The sequence below is a fragment of the Pan paniscus genome, chromosome 10, assembly GCF_029289425.2.
Source record: "Pan paniscus chromosome 10, NHGRI_mPanPan1-v2.0_pri, whole genome shotgun sequence".
In the NCBI taxonomy this organism is placed as follows: Eukaryota; Metazoa; Chordata; class Mammalia; order Primates; family Hominidae; genus Pan; species Pan paniscus.
Window position 1 is genome coordinate 15,426,756 of NC_073259.2, and position 21,845 is coordinate 15,448,600.

General features: G+C 39.0%; 1 protein-coding gene and 1 long non-coding RNA gene across 7 annotated transcripts in view; one reads left to right on the forward strand and one right to left on the reverse strand.

The window, feature by feature from the left end:
* Positions 1–493: 493 nt before the first annotated feature.
* Positions 494–7,494, reverse strand: LOC103783464 (uncharacterized). Of its 2 annotated transcripts, XR_010108807.1 has the most exons (5): positions 7,349–7,438; positions 7,100–7,226; positions 6,459–6,542; positions 3,880–4,064; positions 494–3,157 (listed from the first exon to the last, which is right to left on the reverse strand). It is a non-coding gene; the product is annotated as an uncharacterized LOC103783464 (long non-coding RNA). The 2 variants fall into 2 exon arrangements; XR_008620366.3 differs by having other exon boundaries at positions 7,100–7,494.
* Positions 7,495–15,235: 7,741 nt separating this feature from the next.
* The window catches only part of CLEC12A (C-type lectin domain family 12 member A), a 56,746-nt gene continuing 50,136 nt past the window's right edge, over positions 15,236–21,845 (forward strand). For 2 of the 5 annotated variants that reach the window (XM_034935336.2, XM_034935334.3), the window contains exon 1: positions 15,324–15,367. In XM_034935336.2, the coding sequence (XP_034791227.1) occupies positions 15,358–15,367 (10 nt within the window). In that variant the 5' untranslated portion in view covers positions 15,324–15,357. Of the gene's footprint in view, positions 15,368–21,845 lie in introns of all 5 variants that reach the window. The other 3 variants (XM_063592998.1, XM_003829643.6, XM_034935335.4) reach the window with 3 other exon arrangements.

Consider the following 21,845-nt stretch of genomic DNA (forward strand, 5'->3'; position numbering starts at 1 on the left):
TGCTCACTGCAAGCTCCGCCTCCCGGGTTCACACCATTCTCCTGCCTCAGGCTCCCGAGTAGCTGAGACTACAAGCGCCCGCCACTCCGCCCGGCTAATTTTTTCTATTTTTTAGTAGAGGGTAAGGGGTTTCACCATCTTACCCAGATGGTCTCCATCTCCTGACCTCGTGATCCTCCCACCTCAGCCTCCCAAAGTGCAGGGATTACAGGCTTGAGCCACCGCACCCGGCCAACCATCTATTTTTTCAATATTATTTTCCATATTGTTTGAATGTCTGTAATGTGTGTGAGACCCAGCTGAATTTAAAGTGTATTTAATTTATACTATTAGTATTTAATAGTATTATACTATTAGTATTTAATATTATACTAAATCTACCATTTAGTATAATCCCAGGTAAACAATCTTTCATTTGCTCATTTATTTAAGCAAAAAATGATAAAAATTCTTCATCATTTAGGGGTAAAAATATTTAGCATAGTTCATGGTACAAGTTAATACTCAAAAGAGAATTACTCATTATATCAGGAAATGTAAAAGCGAAGAAAAGAAAACTAGGCCAAAGTAAAATATTAAGAGGTGCAGAGACTTTAATATCAGCCAGATGTTAACCCTTGCCCTCTGTCCTTCTGAGACCAGTGTAAGTATTAGCTGGAATCTAAACCCCATAGGTTTGTGGGAATCCAGAGAACTCTCCATGATTTCTTCAAGTCACCAGGGCTTCCTTCTTCGTGGTCCTCTCCACTTCTAAATACTCACGTTTTGCTCCCATGACTCATAGCACAAAACTCGATTCTTTCACTAGTTTCAGCAACGACAGCAACAACAAATCCACTTAATGTAAATAATTCGCTAGTTTCATAACTTGACTAAAGACAAAACAAATAGATTAATTCTTTATTTACTGGACCTCCTGAGAAATAACTGAGCACAGCCTCGAAAATAGAATGTAAATTTCATTAGCCCTGTTTCTAAAACACGTGCAGTGTGGAAGGAGTAGAGGAAGTGAAACAAGCTGTTGCTCTCCTCTTATCTTTCTCCAAACTTTACCTCAGGACCCTGATGGTAGGAAGAAAAGGACACTATGTGACTTCAGTGCCTAACAACACAGTCCTGGAAATTTACGCTGTTGATACTATAGCAAACATTGTAATCATTTTGTGAGGGATTGGATTCTTCCCTTTATACTGTAGAATAAACATTGATATATCAATGTGTTTAGCCATTTAGAAATTATAAAGAAGGGGAGTGTAACTGACATTTCATTGAACATACCTTTCATATATTACAAAATTGGTCTATTAATGCTGAAATAAATGTTCATTTGGCCACTCTTTATCACCATCACTGTAGTGAAACAGGTATTCTTTACTCAATAGATTACAATACACATAAGTAAACAAATAAAATCTAAAGAAAAGATTTCCTACATTTATATTTTATGCCATACATATAAACATGTGAAATTCAAAATTCAAAACGGAGGAAAACAGGATGGTTAATCATGATACATTTCTGGTTATACTGTAATTATTTGGGGGAACTTCACAGTACTGGTGTACACTTTCCTAACTTCTAGGGTAACTTCAAATTTTTATCCTGCCCATTCCCAAAATATATGTGTATTTTTATGCTTATCCAATCCGTAGTGCCAACTAATAACAACTGTTATGGGCTGAATTATAGGCCCGCAAATTTCATACATTAAGTGCCTAGCTCCCAGTACCTGAGAATGTAACAGATTTGGAGATAAGGTATTTGTTTTTTTTTAAAAAGAAGTGATTGAGGTAAGAAAAGGTCTTTAGGGTGCACCTTAATCCAATATGACTGATGTCCCTATAAGAAGAAATAAGTTAGACACAGACTTGAGTGTGTACAGAAGGCCACATGAAGACAGAGTGAGAAGACAGCCATCTGCAAGCCAAGGAGAAGGGCCTTAAAAGAAACCAACCCTACTAACAACTTGATCCTGGACTTAATGGCCTCCAGAGCTGTCTTTAAGCCACCCATTCAGTGGCATTTATTACAGCAGACCTAGCAAATTAATACACCAATGTTAACTCCTGTCTCATTTTTTGATGGGCCTGTATATAATATGTAATGCCACATTAAGCTGTTAATATTTTCTTTCAAGAAAATATAATATTATGTTTTATAGTCAGAAAGTTTAATCTGTCTTTTTTTTTTACATTTTTCAAAGATAAAATATAATATTGGGTATATTATCACTCTCAAATCATTGTGCATTTTCACCCCAAATTGAATGTAAATACAATAATCATAAGAGAATTTTCTCAACTTTAGAAAGTTCCGCTACTAATTTTATTATATTATATACAACATGTAATATCTGGCATGGAGTGCTACAGAACCAGTATCTATTACAAAGTGGGCAGTCAATAAATGGTAGCTAGTGGTCACCTTTAGTTCACCAAAGAATATCGAGAACTCAATATCCTTTATATGACTTTCTCCACCCTGACGTTGGAGAAATTTGTAAGTGTTTTAAGAACAAAATAGATTCTAAGTGTATGATGAGTTTTTTCAAGCTATGGAATATAAAGAAGTTCTTGAATTTTAAACAAAGGTAAACTGAGGCAAACATGTTCTCTTCTTAACTTACTCTTGTGCATGTCAGGCCACTGGTGGGTGTGGAAAGTGTAGGCTTCAGTATACTCTCTAATGCTCTCCCATCAATGAAAGGCCAAAGGAACAACAACAACAACAAAAAAACAAAAGGCAAGGTCCCAGGTTGAAAGAGGAAAGGATCAAACTGCTTAGACTTGCATCCAGTTCAGGATAAAGGGAACACTTGTGACTCACATGTGGTATATGCCAATTCCATATATATACAGAAATATTGATATGTGATGCCAAACCCTCACTAAAAACCGTAACTTTGTCTAAATATTCTCTTTGGCATCTATTTTTTGAGGGTCTTTTGGGGGGATGATGTGGAGGAATCTATGGAGGAAGCCAGTTATAGACTCAGAATCTTTACCACGCTTTACACATTTAATAGTAAATACATGTTAGTAAGGCTTACCAATTGCTGAACGTAGCTCCATCTGCCCACATCCACGTTTTGTTTGCATTGTGCTTGCTCAGTTCAAACCAATATAAAGACGGCCCCAGATAATGCATCAAAGATTCCCTTTACAAAATACAGAGTGCTGTCATAGATCTCTTCTCACTCCCTCCAGTGCCGTTTAAGTCCATTATTATCTTGCACGGTTACTGCAAAGGCCGTATAACGATTCCCTCCATTTACATTTGCCACTCAGTAGCCAATCTCATCACAGCAAAGATTATGATTCTTTTAAAACTTAAGTCAGATCCTATTACATTTTCCCTCATAATTTGGCAGTATCTCCCTATTTTGCTTGGAGCAAAAACTAAACTCTTTACAATAGCCTGCAAGACCCTAATGATCCGCATTCTTCACCCAATCCCTCATTTTAGATAGATTGACTGGCTGCTTCTTTTCTGTTCCTTGAATATTCCAGACATTCACTGGCCTTAAGACACACGCTCCAGCCATTTTCCTTTCCTGGAAAGTTCACTTCTAGATAGTCCCTTACCTGCTTCACATCCTTCCTAAAATGTCACCATCTTATTGGGATATAACCTTACCTGCAGTAAACCCACTCCCTTAATTTTCATTTTTTTGCATAAAACTTTCCAACTTCTAACACAATATATAAATTACATATTTAATAAGATAATTTTTCATTGCTTATCTCTTCCCCTAGGATGTAAACTCCACAAGGGCAAAGATCTTTGATTCTTTGGTTTGCTAATGTATTACACCCTAGGAGTGTGCCTGTCTTTTAGTAGCTATTAAATGAGATTAATATTGCAAAGAAGAAATCTAACCATTTCATTCTGAGAGTTGAGCCTGGCCAGAGATCCATAACTTCTGCAGTTTTCTCAGCCATTGATCCACGTTGTTTCATGTTCAGATTGAAAGAAGCAATTATTATTGATTCAGTTCCAGCCTTGTGGACACATAGTCAAATTTTCTAGGCATGTCTTGTTTCTAAGGTGCCTTGGAATTCCAACTGAAATTAACAGGTAATAGAGAAAAAGAATAAAGAAAGTATCAAAGAGAGAAAGAGTGAGCTTCAGAGTAAAATATTATTATATAGCTCAGACTAATAAAATGTGTTTTACTTACATATTCAATTTGAATGACTTAACTTTAAACATCAATTCAAAAAAATTGAATATCGAGAAGAGAACATGAAAGGAATAAGCACTGGAGAATGAGATCTATGAAAAATTTAAAAACTCAATAACAAACTTCCAGAAATTCAGTATCTTCCAGCCATTTTCCCTCCTAATTTTTAGACTACATGAATTTTCTTTATTCATCTATTTCTTTCCTAAAATTTACTATGCTCTCTAGAACAAGTTGCAGTGTAAATAAACAAATGTTTCTATATTCATAACTTCAGTGAGCTGGTTCCTATCATCAACTTAACTGAGACTATATTGTCTTTCAAAGACAGCATTTCTCTAGAAGGTGGCGCTGTTTCCTTGTCCGTTATGAAACAAGAAACACAGAGAAAAGAATGCTAAAATTTCCCTTTTCACTCTCCACTTTTACTCCTTAAGTTACTGCACTAGATAAAGGAAGTTCCTTGTTAAGGTATAATCCTGAAAGAAACAAGCTCTGAGAGCACCTCCTACCCACAGCTAAAATAAATAACTGGTTCATCTTCAAATCTGTGAGTGGGAAAATCCTCAATGGGAAGGATCAACTGGCAATATGGTTCTATATAGTTGAGAACTGAGAGTGAAGTGAAAAAATCAAGTTATCAAAGTTATTTGAATGTATCATGTTCAAAATTATTTTAAAATGTCAAATTCAAATCAATAACCAATATAAAAACCAAATACTTAATTCAAAACTTGGGTCACCAGAAAGCCAGTTTTCTCATTCATTTACTAATTAATTCATTCTTTCATTTATGCAGTCAGCAACTACCGATTGAGCACCTGCTACACGCCAGACATTTTTGTAGCTCTATGAATAGCCTACATAACATACAGAAATACCTACTCTTATGGGACTTATGCATCTGAAATTATATAGTTTGTCGTAAAATAGATCAGAGTGAAGGAGAATCAGGGAATCACGGTTGTTGGTAAAACGAGTAGAAAGCAAACCACAAGAATATGGCGTCATGTAAGTCAAATGAATTTTTTTTTTTTTTAGAAAAAGGGAGTGCCAAAAGCTGCAAATAGGTTATATAATAAGGTGAGGAGGGAGAATGGACCAGTCGATTTAGCAATATGGAAGTTATTGGTGAACTTGAAAGACAAGTTTGGTGGAAAAAGCAGAGTGGAAGCTTGATCCAAGTGGATTTAACAGAAAATGGAAAGATAAAAAATTATTTTGAAAAGCCGTTTTAAGGAGGTTGCTGTACCAAGGAGAAAAACAATAAATTGGTTGCTAAAAGATAAGTGGGGTCTAATAAATTCTGTTGTTTTTGTTGTTTATTTTTTCAAGGTTGATATAGATATCAGTATGTCATATTTGCTGATGGAGATGTTTCAGTTGAGGATGAAAAAAGGATGATGTAGGAGAGTGGAGAATTACTAGGGTGATATTACTGATCCAGTGAGAGAATATAGGATCTATTGTAGAACATGAATACTGCATCTACAGTTCCAGGAGTCTAGGCAGAGTGTAGGGGCAGAGATGGAGTAAGTAAGCTGGTGTGGTGATGGGAGCATTTGGAAGTTTCCTACAAATTGTTAAAATTAGAACAAGTTGGAAGCAAGGGTATAGACATGAGAATGAGCATGAGGAGAATGGAGATGAAGGAGAAGGTATAAATTGCTAATGAATGGCAGTGAAAGAGTTAATGCACTAGGGAACTATAATACAATTGCCAGTCCCTCACCCTACTTCTTTGTAACTCCGTCATAATTATACCTGGTGTGATTCTCTGACATGTGTGTTCTAAGATGATCTTTGATAAACGCCTACTTGAGTTTAAGATTCAGCACAAATATTTCTCCCTTCATTAAAGCCTTGACTACAAGCAGCTAACTTATAATCTCCTCTCCTGCTTCAAATTCAACATAGTTCTATTTAGTAATTATTTCTTTTGTGTTACAGTTGTTTGCTTACATGCTTCCATATTCAGTTAAAGATAAACTACTTTCAGGCAAGAAATACCATTTTTTTTTCATTGTTGTATCATCAGCAGGCAGCACTGTGCCTAAAGCTTGATACATATTTATTGAAAGACTGATTATTCTGGAAGGTGAAGCAGGTGACTAAGTTTGAAGAGCAATTAGATGCACTGTCTTGGAAAATGCTTTTATCTCTAAATTGTTCTATATTAAGGAAGGAAAGACTAGTTATTGGTATCCAACTGAATCAATAATACAATAATTTTAATAATTTAATTTAATAATTTTAGCAGAAATTGTTTACTTACATTTTCTGGGAAATCTTAAAATCCCCCAAAGAAGAAAAGCAATGCCTCCACATATAAAAATTGAGATGATCATTATTTTCCTTTCTATTATACCAAAGAGAAACAGATGTCATTGTTTATGTTCCAGAGAGAAAAAAAGCAAGCAAACCAACAAAAAACCCATCATGTTTATCTCTTTTCTCTATCTTCCGCGTGTTCTACTGTTCACAATTCAGCAATTAATGTATTAGAAAAATAAGAAAGGGAACTAAGACCTAACGTTTGAACATCAGGAGCCTCGAAGGTGCTTTGGCTCCACTTTCCTGTGCTATTTGGCAGAACTGTGTTACTAAATCTTCTGCCCTGCTTCCAGAACAGAAAACCAACAGTTTCCTCGTAGCGTCTTTTAATAAAATACTGCCTTTTCCAAGGGAAAATTCCAAGTATTTTTAATGAAATACTGTCTTTTCCAATATGATGGAGGAGGCTGGAATCGCCAATTATCATTATTATTGAAGTCTTTGTTTTATTAATGAAAACTGCTTTTACTTAAGACCTATATTATGGTCGCTATCCCCTACCCTGCCCTTCCCTCCCAATGCTAAAAGGGGGCAAGCTGGGATCAAGAAAAGATGCTAGAATAATCACACAACCTCACCCACCTGGCGTGTTGGTCTTCTGCTCCACAACCTCCGTCCCATCCTTACTCTCCATCCCTTCTCCCTCCATCTCCAACCCTCACGAGGAAGGCTCATCCTTCTGTGTGTGATCACAGAGGCTGGAATAATCCTGCGGGTGAATTGCAAATTGTTAATTATATGTGGTGAGTGTGCAAACCGCAGGAAACTGACGACCCGGTTTTTCTGAGGGGTGGTGCGGCAGCAAGACAGTAGGAGAAACAGCACAGCAACCTAGCATCCTCCACTCAGCCGCGCAGGTGGACTTCGGCCAGATGGCCCCCAGGGGCGTGTCATGTGCCTTCTCTGACGTTTGTACGAGGCAGGTGCAGCAACGGCAGCCGGGCATGCACCAACGGTGCCTCTGCCCCGGCAGCGATGACTCTACAGCCCATGATTTCCGCAGCCCACGATTGGCTGGGGCACAGCGATAAGAATTCAACCTAATGGGCACCTCACCTCCCACCTGCTTGGTACGCAGAGCAGAGAATGGGGAGTCCCATACACTTCCTTTCGGGCTTCTTCATATTGTCTCCCTAAAAATCTCCGATTGGACACAGGTATATAACATAAATTGCCTGTACTGGAAAGTGTACACATTCTCTCACGCCACAAGGTGGATCTGCACCCATTTTCTTGTTTTTAATAACTTTTTTCTGTTCTATATTTTTAACCACTGTGTTCTAAGTGTACCTGTAGAGTGTTTAGTAAAATGTGGGAAAACAAAGCCATTGTTTTTACATGTTTTCATAGGAACTAATGAAAGCTTGTTTCATATACAGGCAGTTTTTATTTTGCACTGTAGTGTGTGATAATAAAAATTGCTGCACAAGCTGATATCACACCAAGCTATTTTAATAATAGGGAAAAGTATGATTTTTCCTTTATCCTCTTTTCCTGATTGAAAATTACTTTATTGTCACTCATAAACATATAGGGAAATGTAAACAACAATAAAATTAATATTTTAAAAGTATGCTATAGTTAAAACATTAAAAACACTGAGTTTCAAGTGTTTTGCTTAAAAGAAAATGAGTAGTGTGAATTGAGCACGTGCTCTTGTTGTTGTATCGCTTACAATATGGAGCCAGCATCTTTTAGATGCCTTCTCAAGCTTTTTTATTCCTAAATTTGGACAGACTTCCAATATACTATTCTTTGCACTTGAAATGTTAGGAAACACATTGAGAGTTCATTTGATGTGAACACTTTAGCTCGTATAACTTCCTCTGGGACCTCTTCATTCTTTTCATCACAACCACTTACCTTATTTTTGTCAATAAGTGTGCCTTTACTAAATTCCTCTGGTTGCATTATCTAGAGACCCTTCAAAAGGTGAATTATTAATAACCCTATCAATAGCTATTGCTTCTCTAACTTCATTTCTCTTCTATTTTATTTCCCCTTTCAGCGCCATCATTTTTTGCTGCACTTTGTGTCACTAACCAATTTCCTGTTTCAATTACCTTCCTCTTCTTGTCTTCCTGTTTCAAATTTCCTTTGGAATTTGTCATACAGTGACAAACCCGTGTGACATTTACAAAATAATACAGAATAACTCTCCATGTTATTCTGTATTAACTGATAAAAGATGCATGGTGACCAATCAATCATTGACAGACTTGGAAAAAAGTGACATGATTGGTCGTTAATCACAATACAAACATGTATATAGTGATTTGTGAACTGAAAAACTAGCATGGAAGTTTCTACTTTATACAATTACTTACAGTAAATATAATACAAATACAGATAAATACGCTTAAATAATTAAACTGTGCTGTTGGGGAGTTATTTAATTAAACTGTGAGAAGTGAAGTTTATGCATATTAGAACCACGCAAAGTAAAGTTTATACACACACCCTACTCCCCACAGACATTCTCTTTAAAATATACATATACGGCCGGGCACTGTGGCTCACGCCTGTAATCCCAGCACATTGGGAGGCTGAGGCAGGCGGAGCATCTGAAGTCAAGGAGTTTGAAACCAGTTTGGCCAACATGGTGAAACCCCGTCTCTACTAAAAATACAAAAATTAGCCTGGTGTGGTGGCAGGCGCCTGTAATCCCAGCTACTCAGGAGGCTGAGGCAGGAGAATCACTTGAACCCAGGAGGCGGAGGTTGTAGTGAGCCGGCGTCCCGCCATTGCACTCCAGCCTGGAGAGAGAGAGAGAGAGAGAGAGAGAGAGATATATATATATATATATATATATATATATATATATATATATATATAAATTTTTATATATATACACACACAAATACATATACAAACAAACACATATACATGTATAAGCATATATTGTACATGTATAGACCTTATTCTATACGTAAGAATTATTTATACTTATTTGTGTAATGTATTCTTGTGACTTCAGTAATTAATTAGCACAGATTTCAAAGCTATAAATGGTAGAAATGTGGTCTCTCACAGTTCTGGAGGCCAGAAGTCTGGAATAAAGAGGCTCTGAGGAAGAACCTACTTCACACCTCTCTTCCAGCTTCTGGTGGCTGCTGGCAATCCTTAGTGATCCTTACCATGAAGTTGCACCATGCCAGTCTCTGCCTCTATCTTCTTAATGAGTGGAAAATAGTTCCTAGAATTCAACTAGAAGATTTCTCTCATTTTTCATTTACCTTGACAGACCATATATTCCTTCTTAAGATGATAAATTTCAAGAGGAATAGAAACAGTATGATTGGCTTAGATTAAATTCAACCAAATCATTAGAGATAAGATCAACCTCTCCCTCATAGAAGCAAGTATATATATGGGTGTGGAGGGATTGTTTTCTTCTTACAATACTCTTAATATTTCACTTCCTACACCAGATGTGTAGGGAGCAGGTTTCTCCTCAAATCAATAAATTATCTAGGGCAGGGGGCCCCAACCCTCGGGCCATGGGCCAGTACCGGTCCATGGCCTTTCAGGAACGGTCCATGGCCTTTCAGGAACAGTCCATGGCCTGTTAGGAATGGGGTTGCACAGCAGGAGGTGAGCAGCAGGCAAGAGAGAGCAGCTTCATCTGTATTTACAGCCACTTCCCATCACTTGCATTACTGCCTGAGCTCCACCTCCTGTCAGATCAGCTGCTCATTAGATTCTCATAGGAGTGCAAACCCTACTGTGAACTGTGAATGCAAGGGATCTAAGTTGCATGCTCCTTAGGAGAATCTAATGCCTGCTGATCTGTCACTGTCTCCCGTCATCCCCAGATGAGACCATCTAGTTTCAGGAAAACAAGCTCAGGGTTTCCACTGATTCTACATTATGGTGAGTTGTGTAAGTATTTTATTATATATTACAATGTAATAATACTAGAAATAAAGTGAACAAAAAATGTAATGCACTTGAATCATCTTGAAACCATCTTCCCCCACCCCAGGGTCTGTAGAGAAATTATCTTCCCTGAAATCGGTCCCTGGTGCTGAAAAGGTTGGGGACTGCTGCTCTAGGGGACACCCACTGTACATCCTATAATTCAATTCAATTCTGACAGTATCCACCTGGAGTTAGCATCAAATTCCACAGATCAAGGGCTCAGTCCATCAAGACTGCCCTCCACTTCAGATGCCAGTGTCAAGTCTGGGCCTCTGGAACTGCTGACCAACCAGCTACAGATTGAGGGTTCCCTCGACCCCTCATCACACTTGATTAATTTGATAGAGGGGCTCAGAGAACTTGGAGAAACACTCAATGTTTACCAGTTTATGATATTAATAAAGGGTACACATGAACATCCAGATAAAAAGATAGTTGGGGGAGGTCTGAGAGGGTCCAGAGTGCAGGAGCTTCTGTCCCTATAAAGTTGGGGTGCATCATCCTCGTGGCACATTAAGTGTGTTTGCCCACCTGGGAGTTCTTGTAACCCTGTATTTTTGGGATTTTTATGGAGGTTTCATCATGTAGGCATGATTGATTACTCTTTTTCCAACCCCTTTCCCAACTATGGCTAATGTGGGGTAGGAGTGAAATGTCTAAGCCTCTAACCGTGTCTTGGTCTTTCTGGCAACCAGCCTTCATTTAAGAGCCTACCAAGAGTCACCTCATTAGAACCAGAGATATTCCTATTGCCCAGAACATTCCAAGGGATTTAGGAGCTTTGTGTCAGATGCTCCTATCACTCTGGCAATTACAAAGGTGTTAGGCACTCTGTGTTAGGAACCAAGGTTAAAAACCAAATAATAAAAGATGTCCCTAAGCACCCCTACTGTTCAGGAAATTCCATTTTTAGAAGCTCTGCACAGGAGCTAGGGACAGATATATAGATATTGATTATATAGATATAGACAATTTCATATACACTCGCTCTCCACTGACAAAATTAGGATTCTACCTGAAATATAGAATAAGAGAATGGATTTGGATACATAACCAAAAACAGTCTTATTGCCAAAATATATATATTTTTTGAGATGGATTCTCACTCTGTTGCCTGGGCTGCAGTACAGTGGTGTGATCTCTGCTCACTGCAACCTCGGCCTCATGGATTCAAGCGATTCTCCTGCCTCAGCCTCCTGAGTAGCTAGGATAACAGGGGCCCACCACTACGCCCAGCTAATTTCTTGTGTTTTTAGTAAAGATGGGGTTTCACCATGTTGTCCAGGCTGGTCTCGAACCCCTGACCTCATGATCCACCAGCCTCAGCATCCCAAAGTGCTGGGATTACAGGTGTGAGCCACTGTGCCTGGCCACCAAAATATTTTTTTAAGAGAGTGAGTGTGTGTGTGTGTGTGTGTGTGTGTGTGTGTGTGTGTGGAGGTTGTTTACTCATTGCAAGATATAAAAAAAGGAAGTGGTACCAATACCACCCATATGGGCAAATTGGACTACATTAAAATTTAAAACTTCTGTGCATCGAAGAGCATAATCCACAGAGTGAAATGACAACCTACAAAGTGGGAGAAAATGTTTGGAAATCACATATCTCATAAGGAATTAAAATCCACAATATATCACAAATTCCTATAGGGCAGCAGAAAACAAACAAATGAAAGAACAAATAACTTGATTTAAAACTGGGCAAAGGATTTGAATAGATACTTCTTCATAAAACATAAACAAATGTCCAGCAAACATATGAAAAGACATTCAATATCACTAATCATTTGAGAAATTAAAATCAAAGCTATATTAAGAGATCACCTCACATCCATTAAGATGGCTCCAGTGGAAAAAAAAAAAACCAGAAAATAACAAATACTATAGGGATATGGATAAATTGCAACCCTAGTGAAATTTTCATGGCAATGTAAAATAATGAAACCACTACAGACAACAATATGGTGGTTCCCCCCCCGCCAAATTAAACATTAAATTATAACCTGGCACTTTTGCTTCTGGATATATAGCCAAAATAATTAAAGCAGGTTATCTCCAAGAGATTTATACAGCCACATTCATAGCAGCATTATTCACAAGTCAACAGGTTAAAGCAACCCTGGTGTCCATCGATGGGTGGACTGAAGAAATGTGGTATATACATACAATGGAATATTATTCAGCTTTAAAAAGGAAGGACATTCTGACACAAGCTACAACATAAATAAACATTGAAGGCTTTATGCTATGCGGAATAAGCCAGTCGCAAAAGGACAAGTACTGTATGATTTCACTTATATGAGTTACTTAGAAGAGTTAAGCTGAAAGAAACAGAAAGTAGAATGGTGGTTGCTAAGGGATGGGGGAAAGAGGAAATGGGGAGTCATTGTTTGACAGATACAGAGTTTTAGTTTTGCAAGATGAAAATAGTTCTGCAGATTGATTGCAAAACAATGTAATGTACTTACTACTGAAATTTACGCTTAAAAATGGTTAAGATGAAAAATTTTGTTATGTGTATTTTACCATAATTTTAAAAAAGTAGTTTCCCAGAGGACTGCCAGACACTGAAATCCTAATGGTGAGAATCTGTAGAATCCCAAAAGTTGAGTAGAAATCAGACAGGAGATAAGTTTCAGTCATATGATGTGACTTCTGAAAAACCCCCAACAGCACTTGGTAAGAGAAAGAACCATTAACAGCAGATATCTGTGCTTCTATTTCTCTTTCCCATGAAATGTTTAAGAAACAGCAGCCAATGAATAGAGGATTTGATGATGCTAGGGAAAAAAAGAGGCAGCAAAACCGCCTGCCTCCTCTTCCGCAGGCTTCTAAGTAGAGTTTAAATTGAAGTTTGGAGTTTCAATATTGTGCTAGACTGGACCTATTAATTTCTGACATGAGACTGCTCTTTTTACTTCAAGGAACCATAAAAGCCTTGGGATTGACTCCAGACTACCCAGATGTAGGGATTTCTAAGTCTCAGAGAGAGCTTAGTGGAAAAGTAAAGTTAATTCTGTGTGTACATACCAAAGTGCATTTCTTTCCAACCACAAGATTCACCTGTTTCTCTGTTCTCTGATCCCTGTGTATGCATTCTTCCCATTTTCATGAGTGCATCTGAGGGCTGTGGGTTAGTGATTTTCCTTGACCATAAATCCAGTAATTTTGTTTCCTGTTGAGTGGAAGGAAAGAAAGGCAGAACCTTAAGAAATATTTCATTCATAGAAAATTACTTTTTAAATAAATATACAATGTTTTCTGGAACCTCGTGATTGTGTTGGAATTTTTTTTTCCTATTTATTTCATTAACCATTTCATAAGGAAAGGTTTCCTCTGACTCTTTAGAATGGACAGCTTCTTTTAAACCTTTAAATCATTGCTTCTGCCTGTAATTATTTCCATTTTTCTAGCATTGGATTTTGAGATGAGTTACTTCAGAATGAGTATTTAAATGTTTTAGACAAAAGTAGATAAAAAAATCTGTATCATTGTCACATTTTTTGAGATTTAGAAGCCAACTTGAGTTGCAGTAACCAAAAATGTGGTCTGGCAAAGCCCACAGTCCCTGGTGGGTTACGATCTGAAGATGGTCTGAAGCTGAGTTGGTTGTCTGGCAGCCTTCCCTTGACTGGCCTCACTTCCAGGCACTCCTGCACAGAGCTGTGGGGTGTTCATTCCCCATCAAATCTCCTGTTGCCCTGAAAAATTTAAAGAGGCAGAGAAAGTGACAACTAGACCTAGCATTTTGGTGTATAAGTGCATATATTTCAGTTTTTTTGTTATTGTTGTTACGGCAGTCTGAATTTAGAACTTTGTGCTAACAACAGGTTACAGCAACCCTAGTGTCCATCAATGGGTGGAATAAAAAACTGTCGTATATACATACAATGGAATATTATTCAGCCTTAAAAAGGAAGGACATTCTGACACAAGCTACAACATAAATAACCATCGAAGGCATTATGAAGCTTCTTTTACTAGCAAAGTTACTTTCCAGAAACCTTAGTAGCTGGGATCTTGCTTCAGTCCATAAGCTTTCTGTGACTTGACCTAGAGTAGCAGGCAATTAGTCCATAAAAGAAACATAATGAATATCCTGATGCCTCTCAATCATCTGGAAAATATTAACCGGGCACCGAAATACTTGATAAATGCTGTGAAAAACATGGGATTGGGTGGTGAATAGGTTGACTGACAAGGTATGTAGAAGAGTGGGGAGAGTGTACTTTAGGGTGGGTGGTGAGACTAAGTCACTCTTCTCATTAAAAGAATGTGTGCTGCATGTACAAATTTGTCTTCATCTTTTTCAGCCAATCCACTCCAAAGGCTTATGGATATGGTGGCCATATTAACAAATTAAGACACAAGATTTCCAGTTAAATTTGAATTTCAATCGACCACAAATAATTGCAGAGACAACAAATACAAATATTGATGAGCAATACTTACATTAAAAATAAGTCATTTTTATCTGAAATTCAAATTCTGTTTTCCCACACATAGCTGCATGATTTCCTGCACATAGCTACATCCCTCCTCTGCTATGTAAACCCCCAATTTCAGTCACTTGGGGAGATGAATTTGAGACTGATCTGCAGCTCTTCTCAGCTGCAGCACCTGAATAAAGTCATCTCCCCTGGAAATACTTGCCTCAGTGATTGGCATTCTGTGCAATGAGTAACAGGACCTAGACTGAACCTCTGGCATTTCAGTAACAGATTTTGGTTCCCTCATCAGGAAGACATTGCTCTTGGCGTGGCTGTCACCAGCTGGGAGAATTTCCGCAACCCTAAGCAGCAGCCCATCTGTTTTAGGCAGGATGTGGGTTTTAGTCTCTCTATTTAGCATTGCTGCTGCCAGCCCCAACCACATTTCTGATTGCCTAGGAAGAACAGCCTTTCAAATTTGACTTCTGCATGTGGACAGGTGAGTGTCTTTTGTGGATACCGACAGTGGGAATGGCTCCTCTCAATTTGAGAAATTCTGAAGGAATTTCCATTGGCAAGTTCAGCAAGGCCAATTGACGGAGAGAGGAAGCACCCTGACTGTTCCAGTTCAGACACTCTTGGGGCTTGTTAGTAATTGAGTATGTGTCTGGATAAGTGAGTGTCATTTGTGGGTCCAGACAGCAGGATCTGCTTTTCTCAATTTGAGAAATTCCGAAGGAATCTCCATTTGCAGATTGAACAAGCCCAACAAACAGGGAGAAAGCAACTCAACTGTTTCAGTTTGGACTCTCTTGGGACTTGCTTATTGTTGTAGCAGTTAGATTGTATTCTGGTGGTTGTTTGTGTGTTGATGTAGTTGTGGGAGATCAGGGTTTGATCTGAGTGCAGACCGCTTGGGTGTATTCTTCAGGGTTGGTCTGCATGTGGCTGTGGACCAGTGGAGTGAGGGAACATCTCTATCCATATCACACTGAACATGCCCAATCTCATCTGATCTCAGACAGTCTTTGAATTGTAGCACTGCCTTATATTTGGATTTATTTTGCTGTTGAATGCGAATATGGGATGGAAGTCCATGTCTCCATGCTGCTGCTCTAAGGAGAGGCAGGCCTGATTAGTATGTGCTGCTGTTTGGCTACAGAGTTCTTTGGAGTCTGGAGAGATTTGGCCTTTAAAAATCAAACTGTCAGCTGGGCGCAAGAAACTGAGGTGGGCAGATACTTGAGCCCAGGAGTTCGAGACCAGCCTGGGCAACATGGTGAAACCCTGTCTCTACAAAAAATACAAATATTAGCTGGGTGTAGTGGTGCATACCTGTAGTCCCAGCTACTCAGGAGGCTGAGGTGGGAGGATTACCTGAGCCTGGGAGGTTGAGGCTGCAGTGAGCCTTGATCACACCACTGCACTTCCAGCCTGGGTGACAGAGATCCTGTCTCAAAAAAAAAATAATAATCAAACTATCATGGAAACTGCTTTATTCAAAATTTTGTTTCACAACCTTTATTGGATTACCTAACAGAACAAATAAAGTTTAACCATGTGAACATGTTCGTAAACCAGTGAGTTTGCATTGCTATCTCATGGCTGGAATTTAAAGGTAAAAGCTATTGGATCTTTGTGTGTATGTAGGTATATGTGTCTAGATGTTACGTGTTGTTTTTAGAGGGTAGCAAATTGGCTTATAAATTAAAAAGTGTTCATAAATTAAGTAAATGAGTCTAAGCATTTTTCAAGTTTACATGACTTAAGTAAATCTTTAATAAACAAGAGAGCTTTTAGATCATTAGTAAAATAAAAATAGAAATGTCTTTGGAATTGTCAGCATACTTTTTTTGTTTGGGTTTTACATTTGTCTCTGCTAGATATTTAAAGGTGTCAGGGTTTGACAAAAAGATTATAAGACTATAAACCCAGCCAAGAACAAAATTATCTTTGTGTGATTTTTTGATAAATAAGACTAATTTAATGTTGTTAGGTTAATAAAAATAGCTGAAACTTTTGCATTATTGGTGCAAGTATCCATGTATTTTACTTTATGTTTCTTTTTTTAAAAAACAGAGTCTCACTCTGTCGCCCAGGCTGGAGTGCAGTGGCGCGATCTCGGCTCACTGCAAGCTCTGCCTCCTGGGTTCATGCCATTCTCCTGCCTCAGCCTCCTGAGTAGCTGGGACCACAGGCACCCGCCACCATGCCCGGCTAATTTTTTGTATTTTTTAGTAGAGAAGAGGTTTCACCATGTTAGCCAGGATGGTCTTGATCTCCTGACCTCATGATCCTCCTGCCTCAGCCTCCCAAAGTGCTGGGATTACAGGTGTAAGCAATCATGCCCAGCCAACTTTATGTTTCTTACTTAGGTGAACATCTAATATATACAAGTTATAAAAATGGTTAACAAGGAAATAATGAATAGCTTTGATATCTCTTTTCTCATAAGTAATATAGATAATTGCTAAAAAAGTGAATGAAATATAAATGGCATAAATGCTCTAAGTGAAATTTTTGTGTAATTTAATATCTTGAAGTTATTTTGAATGCTCATGAGATGTGTGGGTCATTTCCAATTATGAAAGGGTTTTAATACAGAAAGTTGAATGATGTAAAAACCTTAATTCCTTTAAATCTCAGTTTTCTTAAGCAATCAAAAACCTAATAACAATGACATAGAAATTATTTTGATAAAATGTAAAATTTGTTTCTCAGGTCAGTTACCAAAAGACAAAGAAAAACCTCCTGCAGTGTGATTGCTTCTCCTATCAGAATTCCATCTTGAAAACCTGAAAGTCAAACCTGATAAATGATGTAGACATATCAAGAAAAGCCAAGAGGACAGAATCAAGCTATACTGGAGGAAAACGTTGCTTCTCTAGACTTTTAAAATAAATATTTCAGCATCAGACCATGACAGCAGTTAAGGCAAGAGGGAAAAAAAAATACAGGAACTGACAAAGTTGAAGGAGATAGTTTCATTTCAGGTTCCTTCAAGGGGAGACAAGCTGACAGCAACAAAACACAAGAAAGCTGCACTTTGGAGATATAGATCTGAGAAGTATTCAAAAAGTAACAGATTATAGAGTCAAAATCAAAACCTCTCGTCCAATCAATATTTTAAGAAAACCTTGTTCTAACCCAGGGGACTAATCTATATCTCTCTCCCCTAGTTACTGGATCCTTTCTACCCTGTTTCATAAACAACCTAAGTCCATAATTTGAATTAACCTTTAGATAACTTCTGAGTTAAACAAAATTATTTCTTTAATCAATAAGAACACATCTTCTTTGGCACATTGTACATGGAATCATACAATTTGCTGGAATTCTTATTCTTAGTAATCCTAAATTTTAATGGAAACCTAGGAAGCAAGAAATCCTGGGCTGTCTATCAGATATTAACATTTTATAGATGAGAAACATGAATGTTCTCAGGCCCAGAAACCTCAAGTTATTTTGGGACCTCAAGAAAAGAGGAATTCACCCAATTCATACAGGTATCTGCAAGCACAGATCAATTCTCGGTTGTGCTCAAGAGGCCTTCAAAAATCAAATCTGAGATTCCTTATGAAAAGTTCCAGCAAAGCCAATTTAAAAAAGCCTATATGAACAATAATTCTTGCTTCAGTTTAGGCAAATAATCAGGCAAACTATAATAAGATTAAAACAGATTTTGCAAATAAATTGGTCCTACTGTGATTTGCCTTTCATGGAAATGGGGAGCTGGAGAGAGAAACATTATGTTTTGGAAGAAAACTGTAGTACACCTGTTATTAGATTAATCTTTGACCTATGGCAACCTGGTCACCCATGGTATGGATATACATCTGTGCTGTGCTGCATTCAGTTATTAAAAGTATAAGTTACCAGTGGAATTTAGATATGGATTCATCACCTCAGAAGTTGGTTCACTGGATGCATAAGGAAATAAAAACTAATTTTTAAAAAAAGCAAAATTTTCAATCCCTTGGTTTTTGTTATCGATATAAACCAAAATGTATCTGAGGCAGGTCTCAATTAATTTCAAAGTTTATTTTGCCAAGGGTAGGGATATGTGCCTGAAACACAAGTCTGTGCCTTTCTCCAAAGATGCTTTTGAGGGCTTCAATATTTAAAGGGGAAAGGGCAGATACTGGGGAAAGAGGAAGAAATTTTAAAAAGGTGTGGGTAGGGCGGTGGCTAATGCCTGTAATCCCAGCACTTTGGGAGGCCAAGGTGGGCGGATCACCTGAGGTCAGGAGTTTGAGACTAGCCTGACCAACATGGACAAACCCCATCTCTACTAAAAATACAAAAATTAGCTGGGTGTGGTGGTGCACAGCTGTAATCCCAGCTACTCGGGAGGCTGAGGCAGGAGAATCACTTGAACTCGGGAGACAGAGGTTGCAGTGAGCCAAAATCGTGCCACTGCATTCCAGCCTGGGTGACAGAGTGAGACTTCATCTCAAAAACAAAAAAACAAAAAAACAAAAAAAAGGTGTGGGTAGATAAGAAACAAATGGTTGTATTCTTTTGAGATTTTGATCAGACTTTCACTAAATACACAATTACATGTGAGTGTGGGGTAAAGAAATAGTCACTTATGCCTCAGTCTAGATCAGTGAATCTGCATTTTTATACAAATGAAAGGGCAGAGGAAGCAATCAGGTATGCATTTGTTTCAGATGAGCAGAGGGTTGACTTCAAGTTCTATCCTTTGTGCCATACCTGTGAAGATAAGCTATCAATTTACATTGCCAGGGTGAAATTCAATGGAATAAAATGGGAGCCAGGTTTGCCTGACACAGTTCCCAGCTTGACTTCTCTCTTAGGCTTAGTGATTTGGGGACCCCAAGATTTATTTTCCTTTCACATCTGTAATAGCTAAAATTAAAGTTGGCACCAGAGTTGGGGAGTTTTAAGAGGTTTAGAAGCCTGGCCATCAGTACTTACAACAGTTATGAAGGCAAGGGAAACAGGCCTTTGAAAAGAAGGTAATGTGGAGTGGGTGGCCTCCGTATTGATTAAGAAGGGGACGGACTTACCCTCCACTGTGAGAGTTACCTAGAGCGTCTGTGATGGTCCTGTAGGCTTCTGAGGTGATCGATCAGGCAGTGTCAGTCTTCAGTTGCTAAGCCAAGATCTGGGAAGGAGTCAGTCAGAGAGTCTTGGGGCAGAGTTCCAGGGGCTCTGGGAGTGGCTGCCGGGTGAGTTGGACAGTCTGATTTCCATTGGGGTCTTGCACAGATGGGACATGGCTTAGGAGGAATCTTGGGCTGCGGGCATTCTCTGGCCGGGTGGCCAGATTTCTGGCACTTTTAGCAAGCTCCTGGGGGAGGCAGGCCTGGAGGAATGCCTGGCCACTGTGGTTTAGGCGTTTGGAAGTTTTTGTGTGCTGGAGATGTGGCTGGGGTTTGTCTCACAGTGGAGGCAAGGAATTGCAACTCAGAAATATGTTGCTACTTTGCTGCCTCTACTTTATTATTGTACACTTTGAAGGTGAGGTTAATTAAGTCCTGTTGTGGGGTTTGAGGGCTGGAATTTAATTTTTGGAGTTGTATTTAATGTCAGGAGCGGATTGAGTAATAAAATGTATATTGAGAATAAGACAGCCTTTTGACTTTTTAGGATCTAGGGCTGTAAAGCATCTCAGGGTTGCTGCTAAATGAGCCATGAACTGGGCTGGGTTTTTATATTTGATGAAAAAGAGCCTAAACACTATCTGATTTGGGATAAAGAAAAAGGAGCATTAACCTTGACTATGCCTTTAGCTCCAGCCACCTTTTTAAGAGGAAATTGCTGGACAGGTGGGGGAGGACTAGTCATGGAACGAAACTGTAAGCCGGACTGAGTGTGAGGAGAGGAGGTGATAAAAGGATTACAGGGTGGAGAAGTGGAGGCTGAGGAAGAATTGGGACCTAGCTCGGCCTGATGAGGAGGCGAGAGGTCACATGGGTTTGTAGAAAAGGAAGATTAGAAAGACTCAGCAACACTTGGGGTTGGGACTGAGGGGACAGGCGGGAGGGAAAGAAGGAAGATTTGGGATGAGTTGCATTGGGAACAGAGACTAGGGAGGGACCGATGTGTAAAAGAATGCCTGGACGTCAGGCACCTCAGACCGTTTGCCTATTTTACAACAAGAATTATTTAGATCTTGTAGGATGGAAGAATGGAAAGTGCCATTTTCTGGCTATATGGAACTACTGTCGAGTTTGTATTGGGGTCAAGTGGCATTGCAGAGGAAAATAAGGCATTTAGGTTTTAGGTCAGCTGTGAATTGAAGAGGTTTTAGGTTTTTAAGAGCATAGGCTAGGGAGAAGAAGGGGGAATAGAGGGCAGAAGCTTGCCCATAGTGAAGGAGGCAAGCCCAGAGAGAAGAGAGAGTAGAGACATGGAGAGAAGGGGTTGGGGGTTCTTGCCCCCCAGAAGAGCGGTACTTGCCACTAAGGGTGAAGGAGAAGGGGTTGGGGGGTTCTTGCCCCCCAGAAAAAGTGGAGAAGGGGTAGAGACATGGAGAAAAGCAGTGGGGTTCTTGCCCCCCAGAAAAGCAGAGAAGGGGTAGAGACACGGAGAGAAGGTGTTGGAGGGTTCTTGCTCCCAAGAAAAGCAGTACTTGTCGCTAAGGGTGAAGGACCAAGGCAGGTGTCCCCACATGGTCAGACACCTCTGAAACATGGGTGAATAATCAGGCAGGCATCCCTGCCTGATTCCAAAAGGAAGACTGTCTTCCCAATTCCGTGACTGGCGCCGGAGTTTTGGGTCTATGAATAAAACGCGTCTCCTTCATCTCTGTCAGAAAAGGAAAGGAACTGAAATTAAGAGAGAGATTGAAGGGTGGTGCCAAGATTGAAAGGAGAAAGAGGTTGAGGGATAGTGAGAGAGGTTGGAGAAGAGAGTAAAAAGAGGCCACTTACTGGATTTAAAATTGGTGAGATGTTCCTTGGGCTAGTTGGTCTGAGGACCAGAGGTTGTAGGCGGATCTTTCTCGT